Source organism: Ambystoma mexicanum, chromosome 5p (assembly GCF_040938575.1).
Source record: "Ambystoma mexicanum isolate Mex_15411 chromosome 5p, UKY_AmexF1_1, whole genome shotgun sequence".
NCBI lineage: Eukaryota > Metazoa > Chordata > Amphibia > Caudata > Ambystomatidae > Ambystoma > Ambystoma mexicanum.
The window spans coordinates 67,956,427-67,981,187 of record NC_090930.1 but is presented as its reverse complement, the minus strand read 5'-3'; the positions used below and the strand labels follow the sequence as shown (position 1 = coordinate 67,981,187).

General features: G+C 46.4%; 1 protein-coding gene across 3 annotated transcripts in view; it reads left to right on the top strand.

The window, feature by feature from the left end:
• The window catches only part of LOC138480733 (arf-GAP with Rho-GAP domain, ANK repeat and PH domain-containing protein 1-like), a 691,830-nt gene that overhangs the window by 293,951 nt on the left and 373,118 nt on the right, over positions 1-24,761 (top strand). For all 3 annotated transcript variants that reach the window (XR_011274121.1, XM_069612452.1, XM_069612453.1), the window contains one exon: positions 15,345-15,451. Coding sequence is in view for 2 of the 3 variants with exons in the window: in XM_069612452.1 (XP_069468553.1) it covers positions 15,345-15,451 (107 nt within the window). In the remaining variant the exon portion in view is untranslated. The remainder of the gene's footprint in view (positions 1-15,344; positions 15,452-24,761) is intronic.

Below are 24,761 nucleotides of genomic sequence, written 5' to 3'. Positions count from 1 at the left end.
CTTCTTTTTTAGCCATTTCTTGTAGATTTGGTCCTTCTTGAGATTTACTCTGTGCGCCAAACCATGTTTGGTCCCTTTGTTTGTTTTGTCTTGGCGGGCTTCACGAGTGAAACCCGCCTCTGGCTCCAGAGAGTCTGGTGGGGGCAGGAAGTGAGGGAGGTGCAGTTAATCTCCCTGTGTCTAGTCTCCTAGGAGACCCAAATGAACTCTGTAGTGCTTGGCAGCTGACTGTCCGGCAAGGACAGCCACCCTGCTGGATGACTGACAGCTAGGCTTGAATGAATGGGAGAAACCGGCATAAAAGGCAAGGCTTTTTGGCTGGAAGGCAGAGTCGACCAGTGGACGAAGGAATCCAAAGAAGAACTTGAAGAGGACGCCTGGTGCAACTCCTGGAGCATTGGTTTGCCCGGTGAAGCCCTGCTGCTGTGCTGAAGCTCCAAATTCGCCTCGACTAGAGGAGCCCTGCAAGGGGGACTTCTCCCTTTGAGTTGGTGGGACCAATCAACTCTAAAGTAAGCCAACTGGACATCCATCTCGGAGCTGGTTATATTTCCTTTGCAGTCGCTGCAGGAACCAAATAGCCAGGGAGAGGAACACCAGTTTGTGTCTGTTGCTTTTAAGTTGGCCAAGAGCTCCAGGAAGATCATCCGGGTTCCCAGGAAGCAGGACTGACCGAGTCTGAGCTCCCTTAACAGAGTGCGGGACCCCAGAAGCAAGGAAGGTCCAACACGACAGCCAGGAACCGCAATGTTGGTGTTTGGAAAAGTAGTCGCGAGAAGCTGAAACACCGAAGTGCACTCGTTTGAAAGTTTGCCGGTTGCGGTCGGTGACCGTCCCGTTGTGGTGCAGGAGTCCCCAGAAGTCCTCCCTTGTGTCCCCCACGACTGAGGCCCAGGAACAACAGGTTCTGCAGACCTGCACAGGAACAGAGGTCATCAGCTGCATCTTTTATTCAAACCAAAGGTACTGTATAGTATGAGAGAACTTTCCTCTCCCTGAAGATTTACTTGCTCTTCTACTTCACAAGTCTCCCGGCTTGTGGCCCTACATTTGATTCTTCTTTCTTCATCAAAGACTACTAAAAACATTGTGCAAAGACTTTTAATCACCTTCAAGAAGTGCTTCAGCTACACAGACTTTTGCCCATTGACATTGGCCTAGCCTGGTTCCCTGAAAGACTCTTCTCTCCTCTGTCATTGAGTTATACCTATCCTTTCAGGAATGGGTTAAACTGCTCTGCATTGGGGGGGGTACAAAGTATTTGCCTGCTTTAAAATAATATTTGATATCTCTTTTTTTGTTCTGCTAAACCTTTCTTTGTACACACTCTCTGCCTGCTCTAGATGTAACAGTACTATTTTAATGTCCATAAGTGTCCTGGTTATTTAAGTCACCTGAGGGTGTAGGAATTATCTGTGGGTCATCCCCAATGGGAAGTTACTGAATCTGAGCAACCAAGAGTGTGGATCTTTGAAGTGTATTTGAGTGTTGCTTTTATATTGCTCCCTTCTGAAGAAGGCTTGTTTAAATGACTGATAAATAAATGAATAATTGTTTTTATCAAGAAACCTTGAGTATCAGTGTTATTTGAATACTTGTCACTGTGAATCTCTGTTTAACTGCATTACTGCATTACTGCTCACATTGTCCCCTCTTGAGATAAGCCTGACAGCTCAACCACATTACCAACCTGTGTAGTTCAGACTTATACCAAAGTTTGGGTCCCTATTGCCAGGAGGCTAAGCTTGTTGTAGTGCACCCTAAGGGTACTACCCCAAATCTTTACCGAACAGTCGAGCAGGGGTTAGTAGTTGGGGGGTAGAGGAGATGTTGGAAACATTGAGTGGGTTTTGGAATATAGTGCAGATAGAGAGAGAGAATGAATATATGGAGGGGCAGAAGTGAGAAAGAGTGAAGCTAGGAGAAGGAGAGATGGTGAAGAAAATCGAGGGTTAGAGAGAGCAAGGGAACGCAACGAAACCTCCTTTACTTCGTGCCATCACTAATTACATGTTGTATGAGAACACTGATGACATTACAAATCCCATCACTGCTGCCATCACTGGCGACAACACTAATTTCATTGAATAGAACTTAATACATCAATCATGGAATTAGACAGAACATCATTTATAAGTTAGCTCATGAAAAGTTTGATTACCTTAATAATAGTTTAGGCCATGTACCTGGCCATAACAAAGGATGGGGTCACTGGCCAACAACAATGGCCATAGGTAGTGGTTGGTTTGTATTTTAAAAATACCAATGTCCATGGTTAAAATCCATGCCTAGTGGCCCATCACGGTTTTAAAATATACAGTGGCCAACGTCGAAAGCTGTAGTCAGTGGCCATGGCTAAAGGACATAGTTAGTGCCCATTAATATGTTACAATATATAGTCGGCACAGCCAAATGATGTGGCCACTGGCTAGTATTGTGTTGAAGACCATGGCTAGTGGCTGGTTAGTGTACATAATATACAGTGGGTACGGCCGAAAGACTTCGCTTATTGCATTTTATTATTTTGAAAAATATACAGTGGATATGGCCAAAAGATGTACAAACTGCTCAAGGTCAAAGGCCATGGCTAGTGGCCTATATATGTCACAATATATTGTGGTCACTGCCAAAGGTTGTGGCCAGTATCCAGTATTGTGGTCAAGCCCATGGCTAATACCTGATCAGTGTATATAATATACAACGGACACGGTTGAAAGCTGTAGCCGCTGCTAAAGGCCAAAATCTATAGTCAGTAGCCTGTTAGTGTTTCAAAATATACGGTGCACATGGGTGAAGGTTGTGACCACTGTCCATAACTGAATGCCATGACTAGCACCCATTCATGTATTAAAATATATTTGGACATGCACACTGATCATGGCTGAAGGCCATGTTTAATGACAGTTACTGTTGTAATGTAGTTAGTGATGTCATCAGTGATGTCATCTGTGATGCCATCATTGTGGTCATAGGATGCGCAACAGGGGTCGAGAAGTTAATGTGGTTTTTCCTTGAATTTCAAAGGTTTTGTTACAATGTATTGCTCACCTTAACGTCCCTGCAACTAAAGTTTTTACTTTGATATATATACATATATCTATTTGGGTTCCAAATCCATTGACATCCAGAATGAAACCCACTGCTCACAGTTGGCGCTTCTTTAAATCAAAGAACACTGTTCCAGAAAAGATGCAGAGGACATACTTTGCACATTCTGCCACAAAACTCTGTCGTGGTCCTTCTGAACTTCCATCTCAAAGGCTAGGAACATCAATAATAATAACCCATCCACTGCAAGTCCATTGGGATGATGTGGATGATAATCATCAAAAAACACATGAACATCATAATAGAAAAATGTATGGGCCCATTTCTTGCATAGACAGAGATCACCGCCACCTGCACATCCTCCATCTACCAGTGCAAAGACATCAAGTGCAAATGAAGCCTCAACTTCAACAACGTCAGCTACACACACTTCTCTTTTACCGACTTCCGTTCCATGTATAGACGATGCCACAAATGGGTAGTGAAGAGAGCAGCCGCATTTGAGAAACGTCAAACGTCAACTTGACGGCCACCGGGTTGATAATGGCCTTAATAGGGTAAGGTCCCAAATATCTAGGGTTAAAGGTCCGCGTTCCCTTGAGAGGTATGTGTTTTGTGGCCAACCATATTTGGTCCCCTATCTGGTACTGTGGAGTATCACTTCTATGCCGATCAGCATCTTTCTTATATTTCTCCTTCCCCTGTTTTAAATGTGCAGTTGCCTCCTTAAAGGCTTGTGTAATCGTAGTGTGTAGATGGTCCACTGCGGGCATTTCTAAGTGTTGGGGTGAGTCAAGGTCTGAGGTTTGAGGGTGATGCCCATATAGGGTAAAAGGGACTTTGTCCAGTTTCAGAATGTACTGAATTATTGTATGCATATTCGGCGATCCAAAGAATGTCCTTCCAATTACTCTCAGTTTGATGTAACATACAACGCAGGTATTGTTCAAGAGTCTGGTTGGTCCTCTCCGTTTGACTATCGGTCTGGGGATGGTGACTGGTCGATAATCTCACGTTGATTTGCGCCAATTGACAATATTTCTTCCAAAAATGTGAAATGTATTGACTGCCCCGGTCAGAGACCAACACGGACGGAAATCCATGTATGTGAACAATGTTTTCGAGGAATTCTTTGACCAGGATTGAGGCTGAAGGTAGTCCTTTTAAAGGAATAAAGTGGGCCATCTTGGAAAAAAGATCCACAATAACCAGAATGGTGTTAAACCCATTACAAGGAGGTAGATCAGTAATAAAGTCTAACGATAAGGTGTGCCATGGTGTAGGCGGAATGTCTAAAGGTTGTAAGAGTCCAGCTGTTTTTTTCTTTTGACTTTTGATTTGGGCGCAAATGCCACAAGACATCACAAATGATTTAATATCCTTTCGCCAGGTGGGCCACCAGAATTGTCTTTTAATTTTAGCTTCAGTTTTTGCAATACCTGGGTGCCCCTCCATTAGGGTATCATGATAACGGGAAATGACTAGCTCTTGTAGTTCCTTGTGTGGCAGAAATAGTCGCCCTTGGTAATAAGGCAGATCATTGGTGACAGAGTAGTCCGGGCCTTTCTTTACCCAGTCCTGCAGGGCTGGAGGATCAAAGAGTTGCTGGATCTTTACTTGAATGTCCTCTAGTGTCTGTAGAGTAGTCATGCCAAGAATCCTTTGTCCGGAAATTATAGGTACTGGTTCTGGGTTCACTTCTGCCTCTCCCATCCCTATTCGGGATAAGGCGTCTGCTTTACCATTCTTACAACCTGGTCGATAGGTTATTACGAAATCGAACTCGGCAAAGAACAAAGCCCATCGGAGTTGACGTGACGATTGGGCCTTGGCTGTTTTTAAATACTGTAAGTTCTGGTGATCAATGATCACAGTAATGGTATGCCTGGCACCAAGAAGATAGTGCCGCCAAGCCTTTAAGGCAGATTTAATGGCTAATAACTCCTTGTCGGTAACCGCATAGTTTAACTCGGGTGCCGAGAACTTTCTGGACCAAAGTGCTACTGGGTGAAGCTGGCCAGTTTCAGGCTCCTTTTGAGACAGGACAGCTCCCATGGCTAGACTGGATGCATCAGTTTCCACTATGTATGGAAGTTCAGGGCGCGGGTGCTTTAACACAGGTGCAGACGTGAATTTCGCTTTCTGCTCTTGGAAGGCTTTTTCAGCTTCTTCAGTCCATATAAAGCGTTTATTTTTTCGCAGGAGTGCTGTGATGGGATGTACGACATGTGAAAAATCTGGGATGAATCTGTGGTAAAAATTGGCAAAGCCGAGCATGCTTTGTACTCCTTTAACTGAACTTGGTGATGGCCACTTAAGGATTGCGTCCACCTTTCGTGAGTCCATTCGGACTCCCTTTGGGGTCAGGATAAACCCAAGAAATTCAACTTCTGTGGCATGACAAATGCATTTTTCTAACTTTGCTTATAGTTTGTGCTGGCGCAATTTCTCAAAGACTGCTCGGACGTGCTTCACATGGTCAGATTCTGAAGAGGAGTATACTAGAATATCATCGATATACACGACAACAAAAACGTCAATGAGTTCACGAAGGACATCATTCATGAAGTATTGGAAGGCTGCTGGTGCATTGCACAACCCGAAAGGCATCACCTGGTATTCGAAGAACCCATACTTAGTGCGGAAAGCAGTCTTCCATTCGTCGCCCTCTTTTACACGTACCAGATGGAATGCCCCCTGGCGATCTAATTTAGTGTATATACAAGCGTCCTTCACTTGGTCTAGTAGTTCAGGGATCAGAGGCAATGCGTATCGGTTCTTAACAGTTATCTGGTTCAATGCACGGTAGTCTATGCACGTTCTGAGGTCACCTTCCTTTTTGGGCACGAAGAACAAAGCTGAAGATGCAGGGGACTTGGATGGGCGAATAAACCCATTGGCAAGGTACTGGTCTAAGTATTGTCGTAGGTGAAGGTTCTCAGGTTCCGTAAGGGCATAGATCCTGCTACAACCGGGTTGTGCACCGGGTATGAGATCGATTTGACAATCGTACGATCTGTGAGGAGGTAAGGTGTTTGCCTGTTCCTTTTTGAAGACATCCTGGAATTCCTGGTATTCTGGAGGTAGTTGCATGACTGCTGTGGTTACTGAGGCCAGGCCTGCGTTCTGATTTTTCTTTGGGTAACAGGTTTGCGCACAATCCGGGACGTTTATTCTCTTCTCTCGCCAATCAATACAAGGATTATGTGTTTCCAACCAAGGTATCCCCAGTATTATTTGGAACTGTGGGGCTTTGATTAGATCAAACACAATAGTCTCTCGATGCCCATCCTGACCCAATAGTGTCATCTCTGCAGTGGAATGAGTTACAGGCCCAGAGGCAATTTCAGTTCCATCGACTGTGGTGATGACATCTGAGGTGGTTTTTCGGCAGAGAGGTATATTCATCCTGGAAGCTAATTCATAGTCCACATAGTTTCCTATGTCCCGCTATCAATGTATGCCCTTACTGCGTGCATACGCGATGGCTGCCCTGGATCTACGCGGACCATTGGAATGACGAAATGCGAGGTCTGAGTATCCTTCTTCAAGCTCGGCAAGCGGACTTCTACGCTTGTCGGGCGTGGTCGTTTCCTGAGTCTGACTCCATATGGCTTTTATCAGCAGCTCCTACCACCTTCTTGAGTGGTTTTACAGGGCAATCCCATAGGAAATGCCCAGAAGTTCCACAATATAGACACAACTGCATTTGCTGTCTCCTTTCTCTTTCCTTCTGGGTTAAGGGTCCTTTAACCCCTCCGATTTGCATGGGTTCTGAAGCATCTGCTCCTTTGGGGTTAGCTTGGGTTTGGACCAACACCCGATTCTCAAACTTGGCTCGATCAGCCTTTCTGTTCTGAAGTCTGTGATCTAACTGGACCCCTAAGTCTATATATTCAGCGCAGTCTTGAGGTGGGTTCACGACTTGAGCCAAGACATCCTTGAGTTCTCCTCGAAGCCCTCGATGAAATAACGTGATTCGTTTTACCTCAGGCCATCCAGTTTCCACTATCAACCTATTAAAGGTCGCGATATAGGATAGAAGGTCCTGGTTACCCTGTCGTAGGGACAAAAGGTCGTTATCCAGGGCCTGTCCTTGGGAGTGCCAGGCAAATAGTCTTTCCATGCTTGTTTGAAAGCCCTGAAAATCCCGAAGAATTGGGTCATCCTGAGTAACTAGTGGAATTGACCAATCAGCTGCACTGCCACTGGGATATGACAATACAAAGGTTACCTTGGCTTGATCGTTTGGGAAGGCTCCAGGTCTGCATAAAAAGTGAAAGCGGCATTGGTTCATGAACACGGCGAACCTTTTGGGATCTCCGGCAAAGCGTTCGGGTGGAGCTATTGGAATATTTCCTGGTAGGTTTATTTGCACAGGGTTACTCGATAACACAGGAGCTGGATTTCCCCCGGAACCAGGTAGGGGTGCTTGTCCAGCCTGGCTTTGCAATAGTTGCCGAGCAAGGTCATCAGTTCGCTCCTTTGACAAAATCATTTCTCTCCTAAGAGCATTGGTTTCTTGACGGGCGGAATGCACTTCAGCCCTCAGTCCCCTAGTAATTGGGCCAATTGGTCAGTCTCTGTGGTATCCATTACGCCCGGGTGGGAATTTGTGGGTAAGCTTTGCATTCTGTTACGCTCACCTGGCTCCCACAGAGGCGTCAATCTGAACTGGACAGCTGCGGTATCCACCAATGTGACGCGTAGGGCCGAGATGACGGACTGGACTGGCCCACCTAGCTTCGTTTGCTTGGCCCGTAGGAATATACTTCTGCAAATGGAGAAAGGGAATTAACCACCCGTGGAGTTGAGCGTAAATCCCCCCACCCCCGCTGTTCTCCCCACAGATCACCTTTGATGTCCCCTCCTATAGTCTCACCTGATGGTTTGAAAAGATGAGCTCTCCATCCTGCATTGAGCGCAGGGGCGCGTTGATAACCAGTTGCTTCACTGGCTCGCAGGAATTGGTGAGTTCCAGAACAATATTGACTCCGAAAAGTATGTAGTTCGTAAGAGTTCACATGTCTGACTTTCACTCTTGTCCGATTCCTTGCAGTTTGCAGCTTGACCCCAACGAAGAGTTCCTCGTGGTAGCTGACGAAGTTCAGGTAAGGATTTGGCTTATCCTACACAGTTCAATAAAATAAGGCCAGAATGTAACCTGTTGCTTGCTCCCTTATTCAGGTGTGGAGAGAAAATATGAAGTTCGGGGAATAATGCCTCCGGCGGTAGAATTAGGTAAGTCTATTGCGGTGAGAAGAGTTCCCCTTGCTTGTCCCTTTGCCTCACCTTGTTGTCCTTTTGTTCCCCTTATGGGCTGGGGTACGGCGAGGATACAATGGAGACTGCGCCGACCCGTGAAGAGGAATAGTACCCCCGGCGGTAATCAGGTAAGTCTATGGGGGTAATTACTATTGCCTCTGTTTATTCCCTTTGCTCACCTTTGCTGTTCTTGTGTTCCCCTTAGGTGCCAGAGTGCGGCGGGAACGTGCAGAAGGATGCGGTGGATCGTGAGAATGCTGCGAAGGCCGGTGAGTTCAGCGCGGCGCTGCAGCAGGCGAGGCGGCGCCCGTAAAATGCTTCTTTCTTCCAGCTCGAAGGCGCGGTGGATCCGGAATTCAGGTAAGGATCGAAGGTTTTGCTCTTATTCTAACCTTTTCTCCTTCTGTTCCTCCCTTTTGCTAGGAGCTGCAGACTCGAGGCGGGCGTGGCAGAAGACTGGATGCAGGCTTGCAGACACAGTGAGCATTACGCTGTTGGATGCAGAATAACGCAAAGCATGTGCTGCTCTTCGGGCGTGGTTTAAATAGCCTCCAAAGTAGACCCAGGTAAGTATTCCTCCCCAGCCCCACCCAAGTAAAAAAAATAGTCCCTAGGTAAAATAGTCCCTTGCAAGCATCATTTGGCTTGGAGCTCTGCAGCATGATCTGCATCAGGTAAGTTCTACTCTATGAGCCTGACGCCTATTGCGCCAGGACTGACTCTCCATATGAGCCTGGCGCCATAGGCTCCAGGACTGCACCCAAACAGCCCCTAGCAGGGTTTTTTGGGCTTGCTCAAAATAACCTGATGCCTGCTTCCGGGGTTGCTGGACATGGTCTGGTACCCCGGGGGTAGGCATCATGACATCATCTTCATGAAAACGGAGAAAGACTGCAGATATCACGGCTGGTTTCAAAACTGTGGCTCATAGGAGACCTTTGGCTGTTCTGGTTGCTGGCTTTTTGTGAGAAACTAAATATTAACATGGACCTACTTTTGAGAGATTGTACAATTAAATTGTTTGGGTTGCGGGGAATGCGTTGCTTCCAGGTTTTTCCAAAATGGTTAAGTCTAAGAAGTACAGGACAACCAAACATCATACTAATTCATTGTGGAGGCAATGATTTAAGGAATGTACGTGGTGTGTCCCTTACGTTAACGATGAAACCGGAAATTGCAAAACTAATGGAACTATTTCCTCACACCATCTTTATCTTTCACAATTTAACTCAGAGGCAAGAATGGAGATGGACGACCACATTTAATGGTAAAATCCCTAAGAAACGTTAACAAATCATTCACGAGAGACCGCAACCACTTATGGATATCAAACAACAACAACCAGTTCTAAATGGCCAATTTCTATAGACATGACGGAGTACACCTAACTGATGAAGGAAATGCAGTGTTCCTTCAAAACATCATAACAGTACTCCAGATGTGCTTAAATACTACACTCAGTCTACCCCAAACCAGTCCTGACATATAAATACACATACATAATGAAATATGCCAAAATAAATATTTTTTCATACCAGCGGCTACAGTTCATTGACTTTTATCGGAGCCGCAGTTACAAAACTTTGCTTGAGAAGTGAGGGACTCACTTCAGATTTAAAACTACAACAAAACTTAAAACATCAATGCTTCACAACACAGTTCAAGCAGTAATGTATGATACATACAATTAAAGAAAGCTAAATAAAGCTAAAAGTAATTACAATGAAGTAAGCACAAAAAAAACGAATACGCACAAAACTTGACTGCATGAGAAACAATACACAGAGTAAACTACAGTATATGCGGTCTCTAAAACTACAGTTGAAAACATCCTTTTAATAATAATTGTGTAAAACAATTCTTTGCTTTTCTCCACAGTCTCACATGTACAAAAATCTAAAAACACACAACCCAAAAAGATAACTCTAAAATCTAGCCCCCACCTTACAGCCCCTGTGGGTTTGGCAGGGGTGTGTGCTCGCCCCCCTCCTGTTCTGTTTGTACACAAATATTAGAGGAGTTGCTGGCTGCCAGTCTTGATGCACAAAAGCCTGGACTGGACGGGTTCCCAGCATCCTCTGTGCTGATGATGCCGTATTGCTATCTACTACCCCGATGGGACTAAGACACAGTTTGAAAATATTTATAGAGAAACGCCAGGAACTTTCACTGCCTTTAAACCTTGCAAAAATGAAGGTAATGGGTTTTTGGCAGAAAGAGGCAGAAAAAGATCAAGCTGAAGGTGCTGGTTGATAATTATGAGTTAGAACAGGTGCCTTACTTTGACTATTTGGGCATAAGATTTGCAGAGGGTGTATCATGGTCAGCCCATCTTGTTAAAGCCACTGCAACAATGGAGAAATACAGTGGGGCTTTTCAATGTTTTTTTTAAATAAACTGGGAAGAGGTGCTCTTTACCCTGCTATAAAATTGTACCAGGAACAAGGTAGGGCAGCAGCAAGTTATGGGGTAAATTATGGGGCAGAATTGTGGGGTCACTGCCTCCTAACTGAGCTATGTGTAGCGAGTAGCAACCTTTTGCAGAGTCTACTAATGCAGCTTAAGTGAGCACCAATGGCAGATTTGAGATGGGAAAGTGGTCTCCAACCAATAAATGAAGTAATTGCCCTTCAGTATTGGATTAGACTCTGGAGTGCTCCTGAGTTGTCAAAGTACAGGGAGACTCTGAGTAGTCTGTTCCAAGTGTCTGCTGCTGGATCGCTAGTTTGGTCTCAATTTGTTTAAAAGGGCCTCGTAGAACTGGACCTGAAGGATTACTGGGTAAACCCAGAGAGAATAACACAGTGCGCTAAAGCTAAAGATAAAATTATGCATCAAGAGGTAATTTTAAGTAAAATGGAAAGGGCATGTGCTGTTTTGAAAACGAGTGCACCTTATTTAATGTTAAAACTGGTCACAGGATTTGAAACATATCTGGATTGTGTAACCCCTGCATATGCCCGAATGCTGTTTGTCCAGTTGCGCACCAACACCTTGAGGGTAGCTGAGTTTACATCCAGCTGGACAGCAGTGTGGGAAAAGCACTGCAGGGTCTGTGGCCATCCAGTGGAAACAATAATGCACTTTCTTTTGTTTTGTCCACGTTACGTTAGGTTGAGGAAGTATTATTTACTGCCAGCATTCCTATTAAAGGATGACCGAGATGCATAATGGGGTATAAAGTACTGTATAATCAAGTTTGTGTGTGAGTGTGCCTTGAACAAGTACATCAAGGCACAGAAGTTCCGTATGGTCACCCTCCAGCATGTGCTGGGACAGCTGGAGAAGGGCGATTTCCTGTCGTCGTTGGACTTGGAGGATGCGTACTTCCACATCCCCATTCTAAAAAGACACCGAAAGTTCCTCAGGTTCGTGGTCCAAGGGCGGCACTACCAGTTCATGGCCCTCCCGTTCGGATTGAAGTCGGCACCCAGGGTGTTCACCAAGTGCCTTGCACCGGTGGCGGCGCGGCTGCGCCTACAGGGGATCCATGTCTATCCCTACCGGGACGACTGGCTCATCCGGGAAAGGACAAGGGAGCTCACTGTGGAGCACACTGCGAAGATCGTCCAGTTGCTCACGGACCTGGGATTCTCCATCAACTTTCCAAAATCCCACCTGATTCCGTCGCAAGTCGCCCTGTTTCTGGGAGCCAAGCTCGACACAGTGGCGCGGCTGGCCTCGCCGTCGGAGGAAAGGACCAGGACCATTCTGGGCAAGGTGCAGCGTCTGCTGGGCACGGACATGGCCAGTGTAAGATCTATCAAGTCCCTCCTCGGGATGATGTCCTCCTGCATTTATCTGGTGCGCCTTTGCAGGCTTCAGATGAGACCCTTACAGGAGTTCCTCGATGCCCGCTGGATCCAGTCGACGGGCAGCTTCGAGGACAGGATCCCTCTCAACGAGATGTTCCGTCAGGCGATCCGGTGGTGGGGTACCCACTCTCATCTGTCGGCGGGCACAGACTTTCAGACCCCAGCTCACCAGGTGACAGTGACGACGGACACCTCCCTGGAAGGTTGGGGAGCACACTCCGGAGATCTTCACGCGAGAGGCCTTTGGTTCCCGGAGGAGAAGTCTCTCCACATCAACATCTTGGAGCTCCGCGCGGTGTTCTGGGCTATCGGGTCCTTTCTTCCGTCCCTCAAGGGCAAGGTGGTGAGGATCTTCACCGACAACACCACCACGGTGTTCTACATCCGGAAGCAGGGCGGAACCAGGTCCCCGGCCCTATCCAAGGAAGCCCAGGATCTGTGGTATTGGACCGTCGCACAAGGGATGTTTCTGGTGCCTCTTCATCTGGCAGGAATAAAAAACACGATCGCCGACTCACTCAGCAGGGAGCTGCGCTCGTGCCACGAGTGGGAACTACGCCAGGATCAAGTGGATCGACTCTTCTGACGATGGGGCGAACCCCAAATCGATCTCTTCGCAACGGCGACGAATTCCAAGTGCCGGAGGTTCGCCAGCAGGTTCCCCAGCCGAGGAGCATGGGCAATGCTTTCTCGTTCCCCTGGGATGGCCTATTTCTTTATGCGTTCCCTCCGCTGCCGTTGCTGCTCCGGCTCATCAACCAGCTCAAGAGGTCCCGGTGCAGGATGATCCTCGTCGCACCGGCGTGGCCGAGACAGATCTGGTTCCCGGACCTTCTGGACTTGTCAACGTCCCCACCAGTCAAGCTGCCGACGGACGCAGACCTTCTCTCCAGAGAAGGAGGCGCCATTCTTCACCACAACCCGGAGTCGCTGAACTTGCAGGCCTGGCTCCTGCAGCACTAGAGTTTGGAGGGTACGACATCCCGGCCGACTGCAGAGAGGTTCTTGCAAAGGCCAGGGCGTCCTCAACTCTCAAGTGCTACGGACATAAATGGAATAGGTTCTCTGTCTGGTGCCGTGCACAGAAGATTAACCCTCTGCGGATTACAGCCCCTCAAGTACTGCCGTACAGACTGTCGCTGGCCAAATCTGGACTGGCTCACGCTTCCATCAAAATACATCTGGCTGCAATCTCCCGATATACCAAGATTACGGGTCGGGCGTCCTTGTGGTCACATCGCCTGGTGAAAGCATTCATGAAGGGACTATTCCGATCATTCCCGCCGGTGAATGCTCCTGCCCCGGCGTGGGAACTTAATGTGGTGCTGACCACGCTCATGGGGGCCCCATTCGAGCCTATGCATTCAGCGCCTTTGAAGTTCCTGTCATGGAAGACAGCTTTCCTCGTGGCCATCACCTCCGCACGACGAGTGGGAGAGATCCAGGCCCTATCTTGCAAGCCTCCATACTTGACTTTTCATGACACGAGGGTGGTGCTGAGGACGCACCCCTCCTTTATGCCCAAGGTGCCGTCGGACTTCCACCTCAACGAACCGTTGGTGTTGCCAGTTTTCTTCCCGTCGCCTTCGTCGCCGGCCGAGAGGACTTTGCACTCGCTGGATGTAGCTAGAGCGCTGAAGTTCTACGTGGACGGCACGAAGAGTTTTCGGAAGACGTGACAGCTGTTTGTGAACTTTGGGACTGTGAATCAAGGGAAGGCTCTCTCGAAGACTTCCATTTCCAGATGGCTCTCTGGCTGCATCATGCACTGTCACCGGTTGGCAAAACGAAAGCTGCCCGGCCGTCCGAGAGCCCATTCGACCAGAGCGATCGCTGCTACCACGGCGTTCCTGTCTGGTGTGCCCCTGTGGACATCTGCAGGGCTGCGACGTGGAGGTCGACGCACACCTTCACAAGATTCTACTGCGTCGATCGGGACTCCAGGGAGGAGTCCAGGGTCAGCCAAGCACTGCTGCGCAACCTGTTCGCCTAAGGTGAGCCTGGTGAGGAGGTAAGAGTTGCTTAATGTTGAGTTGTTGTATTGCTTAATGTTGAGCCTGTTGCCACCTCCCGTGGTTGTGCATGTGTGTACTGCTATGTATTCTCTTATTCAAGAGCATGTGAATCCATGCCAGACCCCATGCTGGAGAAGGAACAAGTTACTTACCTGTAACTGTTGTTCTCCAGCATGGGTCTGGCATGGATTCACATGCGAACCCTCCCGCCTACCCCTCTGCGGCTCTTCACTTGGTCATACTGCCACTTTATGTGCTACCAAATCTGAGGATGGCTGCCGGAGGCGGGGCTTAGGGAGAGGGCAGTCATTGGCTGGGGGCAGTATGACCCAGAGACCAGTGATTGGTTACTACTAAGAAAGACAGATCAGAAACGAAACTGATACTGATTTCTTTCTATACCGAGGATTCCCGGCCTGACGACGGGGAATATTCATGAGCATGTGAATCCATGCCAGACCCATGCTGGAGAACAACAGTTACAGGTAAGTAACTTGTTCCTTATAAAAGATGAATTAATATATTTTAACAAGTCGGTTGATGTTCTCCAAATTGCCACTAGTGAATACTTGTGTGTTTCAAGAACATTTATACATGGCAGCACAAAGTATGAAATCCTTTGCGCCTGCCATAAAGTCTGTCCTCCAACCAGTGGTCGAAGTGTACGAAAAGAAGTAGTGGAACTATGTTCCCGGCTGGCCTGCAGCCACTCCCCACAAACCCCATCACCACGTCCCCTCTCACACACAATACACACCCCCAAACACTTGCACCTGCTGTTTAAGGGAGCGTTCAGTGCAGCGCACTGAAAGTGCAGGTTTCAACTTCTTCCTAGACTTTTATTTTTAAAAGAAACCATTCCGGAACGGTTTCTTTTTAAAATAAAAGTATAGGCACTGTAAAAGGTAACTTAAAAAATGTACAGGAGCACCGCTCCCGACCACTCCCGCTCACTTCGACCACTGCCTCCAACTCACAAACCTTGCAATGAGCAGTGGTGTTCTTCCTGCCCTACAGAAATGGTCTATGGGCTTCCCTTCTGAAAGAAGCAGCCTCTTGATCCCTTCGGTGCAGCTTCCACAACACGGGAGGGAGGGAGGGAGTGACTGTGTGCCGGGGTGAGTGAGTGTATCTATATGATGCCTGGGTAAACTTAATTTCCTGTTTTTCTCCAGTTTCACATCCCTTTCTTTCTTTGCAGGATTTCACAGATGGCTTTGGGGTCCTGTGCATTGAAATGAATATCGCTAGGGTGAGGAAGGGCGGCCGAGGTGCCTTGGAAGTGATCACCCCATATCGGACTTTCTGGTGAGGATATCCAGGGCTGTCATGGTTTAAAATGTGCTTGAATGATAACCCATCTTTACTCATTTCATAAGCGGTAGTGCGCTTGGAAGTGGGGGAGGGTGTTTACATTTGTAATGTATTCCTTATCACAATCCGAGGTAGCCCTAACCCAGCCAATGCCCCCCTCCCCACTCCTGCCTAATGCCCTACTCGAAAAGTAACCTACCTTAGGTTTGGTTGACTTTCCCACTCTTCTCTGGCCTCACCTGCTCTCCCTCCACATTCATGGCTTCCTCCACAACCTCCCAGTCAAATGTGATGCACTGTGTCATGTCTTGCTCGGGAGCACCCGAGCTATACACCAAGTTGCTGGGAGCACCCAGCAGGACGCAGCATGCCGTGGTCACGCGGCATCCAGATGACAGGGGAGACCCCCTGTCTCGATCGGGATCACCCGGTCACATCGGTGGGATGGGATCACCTAGCAACAGTCCCTGGCTCCGTGGGTACACAGGCCAGGGAAAACAGATGCAGAGTTGCCATGCAGGGGCTCTGCCTTTGTGAACACAAGCATGGAAACAGAGTTGCCGCAGGGACTCTGCCTTTTATGAAGGGTCCTGCATGGGCAAGCCCTCTGCCTGCAAGGCTGCACTGGTGCAGCGCGGAACACACTACACAGCAGACAGGAGTTTGGTGAAGTTGACTGACAAGCAGCTGACATATTTGATCCATCAGCAGTGATTATTGGATACCGAGGCTTTAGCCTCATTACTCCATCTTCTCGGGTTGAGTGTGTAGTCGTGGGTTAGGATTCCATCAGCAGTGATTATTGGATACCGAGGCTTGAGCCTCATTACTCCATCTTCTCTGGTTGAGTGTGTAGTCATGGGTTGGATGTCTTCATGGTCTGTGTGGACTTGTCACAGTAAGGCTGCTTTCACAGGATCTTTGCCGTGATGGGCCGCGGGTAGAGGTCAAAAGGGTTTTCAGTGGTGGTGGTAAGACTTCTGATCAGACGGTTCAGGTTCTGATCCAGTCCTTGGCAGAAGTTCTTGCTCAGCTTCACTAGATGTTTGTCCACCATCTCGATGTCCAGTTCTCTATGAAGGTCAGCTATCCTTGTGCAGAGTGGAGCTCCAGACGATATCCGCAGGGCCTTGTTCTGGACTATTTGAATACTCTTCAGGTGTCGCTCCTGGCAGGTCATCCATGCTGGGGACGGCATACGTCAGGGTAGGTCTGATGATCGCCTTGTTGACGTTTCTCCGGAGGTGCATGGATTCGGTCTTCATGAGTCGGTACAGTGCCGCCATCTTTCCTGGTGCCTTCTGCGGAGTCTTCTCCATATGGCTTCGCCAGTTGTTTTATGTCCAGGGTCACACCGGGGTAGCGGCTGCTGCTCTCCCACTTGATGGTCTCCCCATTGAGGCTGATGTGCGCGTACTGCCGAGCGGGAAACTTCTTGTCCCTTTTATTGGGTACACCACCTAGTGAACGGACACGTGACACAGCACAAGCCCTTGGTAGGGACTCATCACTGCTTAAAGGGGTAACTCCACACACTGGGGTCAGTGGCCACATTACATGGTCTTTTCCTCTTGCTAACTTTCTTTTTAGAAGTCACCTCTTTCATTTTAGCAATGCGATCTGACATGCAAACGGCCTCCATTTTTCTCACTTTTCCTGGCACCTTCACAGGAAGAAGGGCTCAAACAGATTTCATTCAGCAGAGAGTGGATGGGCGGAGTGTTATGCCTGAGTGGGCATGGGTGGTCGGTATGCAGGCCTAGCCAGCATACTCCCAATGTATCAACTAAAGCAAAGGCACTTATCGAGCTGCCGCTGCAAGCAGTGGTTACTCTTCAGCATAGATCTATAACCTGTGGCTCTCCAGATGTTTTGGACTTCGACTCCCATGATACCTCACTGTGCCGTCCAGAGCTCATGCAAGTTGCATTCTACACATCGCTAGAGCCGCGGCTTGCGGACTCCTGCTTTACAGCATCAGGCCACCCTGCAGGGCATTGCATTCTAACATACGCCTTTCAAATTTAAAAGTACAATTGGAAACTTTCTTTAGAGCAGGGACATTTCTTTTGCTTGAAAGCTGGTCACTTGATGAACTTGAAGTGGGGTTCTGATATCGCGCAGGCGCAAACGCACACACCCGTCCCTGAATGTTCATCAAGGAGAGGCCAATGCCAGGACAGAGTAGCAAAGCATGACTGTCAGCATTCATCTGTTCTGTTTAGTTACAAAATGTGAACATGCTTTCGCTCTCAACTGAGCCCTCTGTGCACCTAAGCCTGGTTGTGGGGACGCAGGTGATTGGTTTTGGCCCACCTATAGAAAAGGAGTGAATGCTACAGAGCATGGAGACAGGAGGCTGGTATTTACAGTTACAGGCCAGCGCTCTAGATATGCCTCCGCTCTTATGCAGTTCAGGCATTTGTGGCCTGCATCACAGCTGGACGTGGTCAGCACGTGCCATCAGCCCATTAGTGCTGCCATTCAGATTTGCCAGTGCAAGCTTCTGAAGGTAAGCTGTGTGGCATGGGTTTACCTTCTCTCATATCCCTTGTCACATTCCAAATTGTTCTTTGCAAGCTATTTCTATTTCTATTTCATTTATATTGCGCCGGTAACTTGCGAGTCTCGGGGCGCAGATACGTGAATACACAAATACAACCATGAAACACGGGACAGGGCGTAATAAGGACGACTGGATGTCTAATGCGAGTCAGTTAACTAAATATATGAGTCTTCATGTGCTTCTGAAAGCTTAAGTATTTCACTTTTTTTCTAATGGTGATGGGCAAATTATTCCATAGACCAGCAGTAACTGTCTGGAAGGATTTGCCCTGACTTAGCTTACGATTATGCTTTGCTAGCACGACTTTGTTTTGATCTGCAGATCTAAGAGAACGGGTGGGAACGTAAATATGGATTTTTGATTTCAAATCCCCCTGGAGCTTTTCCATGAATACAGCGATGTGCGATGGTGAGGGCTTTGAATTGGATTCTGTTCTCTATTTTGAGCCAGTGCAACCCTCTCCTGGAGTTGCTGATGTGATCGCGTTGGGTATGCGCTTAATGATCCTGACTGCATTATTTTGTATGATCGGGTAGGCTTTGTAAGAGGATTCAATTCAACACTACAGCTAAGTCAGCGCCTAGTCTAGAATACTGAATGAAAACCCTTATTGATATATCTTTATGTCCAGTTCATGCGTTCTGGATGACTACCCCTATATAACACCCCTCCCTTGGAATCCCCCTGACCCCACTGAGCCAAGAAGTAGTTCTGTTTTGCAAGTTAAAAGGTTTATTTGAGAATTTATACAATATAGATATATATCACACTTTATAATAAATTAATAATTGGATATCACACTGAATCTGAGCAGTAATCAATAATGGATAGTCTGGCACTAGCACACTTGTGAATAGGAACAGAAGAATAAGGTGGTAGAGAATGCTTTATATAAGTTCAGATGGATGTAATGTTGAATGAAAATGCAATACAGAAAATACTCAATATGATTTCAACAAAACAATGTAATCACTTTTCTCTGGCAATCCACTCCCCCCCTTTATGCAATGCAAGGAAATGGAAGGAAAGCACACAGTTCTCAGAAAGGCAATCAAATGTAATTCAGTTCACCCCAGCAAGCTTAGACTACAGAAGTTGGAAACACAGGCCCAAAATGCTTTTATATGTGCTGGCAATGAAGTGAAAAATACGCTAAAATGCTTTTAATTCCCTCTAGAGGTTCAGGGTGAGTGGTATCAAGTTAATATTAGCCCAGACTCACTTTAGCAAGGATCTAGGAGTAACTAGCAGATTAAACGAATTTTTGGCAACTGAAAGGAAGAAAACTGCTGTTTTCACACGTTGAGAAATTTGCAAATCGCGGCAAATTCGCAAATGCGTGTTTCGCGATTGCGGCAAAAGTATCGGGGGTAGGAATGCGGTTCTAGGTTCGTAGGAAAGCTGAGATTCTAAGCTTTCAGAGGAAAGTTACTGCAAGTCTCTAGGACAAACGGTCACAGAGATATGAGTGATTAAATAAAGGTAGTTTTTCGGATTTGGAATGTTAAAATTCAAAGTGACAAATGACAGCTAGCAACTAGAAATGACAAGTGACAGCTTTACAAATGACAGGTGACAGTTAGGAGGCAGTTCTACTTAGATTAAAATAGATTGAATTATATTATTTTAACTAGAAGATTGGTTCTGCACAGTTCTGCTGGGTACTCACAATATATTTTGGAAATAAATGGGCCTCGCCACGGATCTGGTCAGGTTTTAGACTGGACTCTGGTCTGGTCTCTGCACTTCACAGTGATCTGGGTCAGCTCTCTCTATCTCTGGATTCTGGAGATTGATGGATTTGAAGTCTGGATCTTTCTGCACAGCTTTCTCTAGAGATTGATGGAGGTAAAGTATGGATTTTCCCGGCAGAGCGTCCCGCAGCAAATGGATTTGAAAGTCTCTATCTGTCCTGACTGTCTGCTTTTATGTGTTTTGAAAATGGGTGTGTGTGCAGCATCACTAGGCTCTACCCCTCTCCACTTGTCATTGGCCACTTCATTCTCTTCCCCTTGATTGGGGGAATGAAATGAAGTGTCATCATGATGAGGTCTGTTTATGGTACAGAGAACCCACCCCTGTCATATTACACACAATCTATATTTTGACCCAAAAGACATATTTGCACAGGTACACATTTGTTTAAAATTACACGCACCCTTCACATATCACAGGAGGTATACCCTGTCCAAATCTGCTCTTCCTGGGAGCTTGCATTCAGAAATGGCAACATTTGCACTTTTTAACTGATTTCGTAATATCGGACATTACCCCAAATTTATACACATGTGCGCAAGGAGTATGGACATTAATTGATGAAGTGTCAGATTTTTAACATGCATACATTTTAAGTAATACCCTCTTAACTGCTAGCTTGCCCCCAGATCATGCCACCGGTTCTAAAAACCTCTTAAAATGTGGGCAGAAAAATCACAAGAATTATGGTATCATTTAAATAATTTTCACAAGTCCGCTCTATGAGTTATTCATCTTTTTCTAAAACCATATTCTGGCTACAGGGGTGTGGTTTCCCCCCAGCACACGGTTGAATTTCTGGTTTTTCCAGTTCTGCCAAGCCAGCTTGCTCTCACAGGCAGTGCTCCTCCCCTTTACTTCCAGGAGGAAGCCACTTTTTACGGCCCCATAATAAAACATTTGCCTGAGTCAGGACAGGGCTTTGTTCAATTTCCTGCAGAGCCCAGGTAATTCAATCAGGGAAGTGTCATATCCCTTTTGGTGGGAGCAGCAAAAGGGCAGCTAGGCCTGGGAACACAGCTGTTGGGCAAGTCTCATCTCCTGTCGGGGGTAGCTGGTGGGCAGAATTCAGTTCCTTAAGCCAGGCTTCAGATAAAATGTCACTTTTTGTTACCCAGTTTAAGTCAAGACAATGTTTACATATGCAGCTAGAATGCTGATTCTAAGTTTAGAACTATGGCATTTCAACAATTGCAACCTATGTGACACTCAAAAGTAGGTCACTCATTTCTTTTAAACATTTAGGTTTTTAGTGTCTTTCAGTCCAAGTTTACTTAAACTGCTGAAATCCACAGCTCAGCCAGTCTTGTTATAAACCTTCAAGTCACTTCAGAATATAACTTTAGATTGTATCCACCTCTCAGTAAGTCTTTCTTTGGCTTGCCTTGGGTTCATTTATTCAGTTTTAAACAAAATCTGGTGGTTTTAAAACGCTGGCTTTCTGATAGTGGTGAGTACTGGTACTGCACCCCTTTTTGGGATTTAAGAAAATGAATTCCCCACAATTCTAGGTTGCTTTTGGCAATCAGCATTGCCATTCCCAATGGTTTCAGACTACTGTGTGGGTAGTCCAATGCTGGTTTTAGGCAGTGCCCTTCTGTGCCCATAACATCGGCAAAATGGGTGGCAGCCTATTCTTCATGCACTTCCCTGGGCATTTTCTGGGAAGCTCTGGCCATCATGATGTTTTCCATGTCAGTACTGCACAGTTTTGAGGTAGGGCTTGGATGCGTGGATAAAAACATCCCACAGCTTTAATGCATTTTTTGTTTGCCCCTACCATCAGGGCATTTCCACAATCCAGCCGGGATAAGATGGTTGCCCTGGCCACTGTAGCGCAATTGTCCTCTGTTAGATAAGGCCTGATAATTTTAAGGAGTCTAAGATAATAGCTGCAAGTTTTTTTTGTGTATTGCGACTGTGCTTTGGCTCCTAAAGATGCTTCCATCATTATGGCCAGCATTTTAACTTTATCAAGGACCTTAATCGGTGTGTTATCGATCTGAAAAGAGTTGTATTCTGGGGGGAGAGAATTTCTGACCTGCTGGGAACCAAAGACCACCAAATCAGTTTTCTTGCCGTTTAAGCACATCCAATTCTGATCTATCCACTGCTCAATACTGGAATAGATGTTGAGTAGATTTTCATGATCCTTCTTATGATCTCCACAGAGTTCAATCACTAACTGACTATCATCTGCGTAGTTGGTTAAGTAGACGTTTAACTGCTCCAGTACGAGACAGAGGAATCTGAGATACAAATTGAACAGCAAGGGGGACATGCTGGCTCCCTGGGGAACCCCACAGAGGATTTCTCTTTCTGACGAGAATTTGTCACCCCAGTGAACCCCTGATGTCCTATTTTTTAAGAATGACATTATCCACCCCTTGGCTGCCATAGAGCAATTGGCTGTTTTACTCAGGGCAACTTCGAGGAGGTCATGGTCAAGAAGGTCGAAAGCAGCACTAAGATCCAATAGGACGAGAAGGCCTGCTTTCCCATTGTCCATAATACTGAGCATCTTTGTCTGAAGGTCTACGATCGCCGTCTCTGTACTATGAGCCAGCCTGAAGCCCGAATGTTGAGGATGAAGAGATTCACATGCTTCTACATGTGCCTGTAGTTGTTGAGTGGCTATCCTATCCATAATTTTCAGAAGAAAGTTAATTGGCCTGAGATTACTAGGGCTTCTAGGATCCAGGCCTGGTTTCTTGACCAATGCAGTAACAGTAACCCTTTTTATGTCCGAAGGGACTATTTGGTCCTTAAAAGAGGGATTGACGGTTTTAGATAGTATAGGTGAAAAAAGATCAGAGTTATCCAAGATCATTATTGCTGGTAGGATGTTTTCAGCGAAAGAAGTTGGCTTCATAGTAGCAAGTGTTTTTTTTCATCTCCTCTGGTGTAATGTTAGAGAAGTCGAATGTTTTAACATTGCCAATGGCCTCTTCCATAGGTAGATTTAAGTTTTTTGGTCTGTCTAATTGGGATTTGGTAATTAAATACTAGCTGTTTCGACTTTCAGAAAAAAGGCTTGTTGTGTATTCTCACAGACTTGTTGAGACGGAATGAAGGGGGGTCATAGTACTGTTTTGTTGCCTATATTATCTCTTTCTTATATCTTAGCTCTATGATCTTCCATTTTTCCTCGGGCTACACAGGTGGTTAAAAACAAAGATCATTATTATAAGTCTAATTTGTGGGTCATCAGAGAGGGCTCAGAAATAATGTACCTGACCTTTATGGTATCCAGTGATAATGCTGCCGGGAAAATGGCCAACAGGTGGTGACATTTCCCTAACAATGCACCTGCCAGAAAATCACTTTCCCCGAATATTCTAGGATTGGCGGTAATAATATATAATTATACTCCTAGAATATTTAGGGAAATAATTTTAGGGGTCAGGAAAAAAGTCAGCTACCTGGCGACATTATCACATGGAAACAACCTTTATTTGCTTCTCTAAGGATGTAAATACCCATGAGAACATTCCAAATACTTAGCATCCATTTGCATTCTGGCGGCTTGATTCATTCTCATCATTATTTTCCAAAATGTACTATTTTCAAACTCTGAAATGCGCCTGCCTGAAACAAAACAACCTGGGCCATTCCTAATGCAGTACAATGGTGAACAAGCACTGGCAAAGCCTTCAGTTTTGGATTCAGCGTTCTATTAAAGGTGTTTAATAAAAAATGACAAGTCTGCTTGGCTGAAAATAGGCAGTGGTGAATTTTGCAAGTTGTGCTCTTTATTAAAACCTTTAATTCTTCCACTTAATACGTGCCTAAATGTATGACATGCAACGCAGTTTAAGCATTTATTTTCTTTTGGTGATTTTAACATTCACCTTTCTTCTTCCCACTTTACTATTCCTCTAATCTCTATTCTTGATTCTTATCATCTCTCTTCTGTCCCGACTGACACTCATCTCACCCTTGCCGTCTTTTTCAAACTTTGTCTCTCATTCTCTCCCCTCCACCTCCTGACCCTGCTCTCTCTTCACCGCTCTCTGCTGACGAGATTGCCTTGTATATTTCCTCTAAGGGAGACTCGGTTCAGCTAAACACCCCGTTCTGTGCCCTCGGCGGCAACCCCATGCGGTTGCCCTGTTCTCTGCCTTCATCCCTCCCTCGGAAACTGATACTTCCATAAGGCACACCCCACTTCTGTCCCGCTTGACCCTCTTCCGTCTTCTTTTGTTCATAAAGTCTTTCCTCTTCGCCTTCCTTTCCTCTCCGCCCTGTTCAACACTTCCCTCTCCACCTTTGTCTTTCCTTCTTCCTATAAGCATGCTACGATTCTCCTTCTTCTGAAGAAACCCTCTCTGGTATCTTCTCTTGCATCTAACTTTCAGCCCATGTCCCACCTCCCATACCTCTCTAAACTTCTGGAGAATGCTGTTTATTCTCAAGTTTCATCACTGCTTTCTCGCTTCCAAATCTTGTTTTCGTTCTTAACATTCTACTGACACTGCTTTACTTTCTGTGTGTAACTCTACTTTCTACTCGCTACACTAAGCATTCCTCTCTTCTGATTCTTCTTGATTTGTCCGCAGCTTTCAAAACTGTAGACCACTGTGAGAAACCAGAAGGTGTCTCACCCACTAGTGCCTGGGGATCTGTCATCCAGGTGGCCAGGACACGGACATCGCTTTTGTATCCAGTTCATGGGGTGGACCAGTGCGGGAGGATCACCTGCATTAGGGGTCTTCGGGGAGTGGGACACCGGATGGTGAGATACGGTGTCCCCTTCCCTGTAACACCTTCACCCCACCCTACCCAATAGGATATATAGGAACTGTACCTCCCACACCCTTTTACAACACAAACACTTTCTCACGGACAGCCCCCTATAAAGGAAAACAGACTAACACCCAAGGCGTGTACCTGACATATCCCAATACTATGGTTAGGCAATTATCGACAATCACTCACACCTGACTTCCATTACACTTCCCCACACGGATAAAAGGTGGAGCG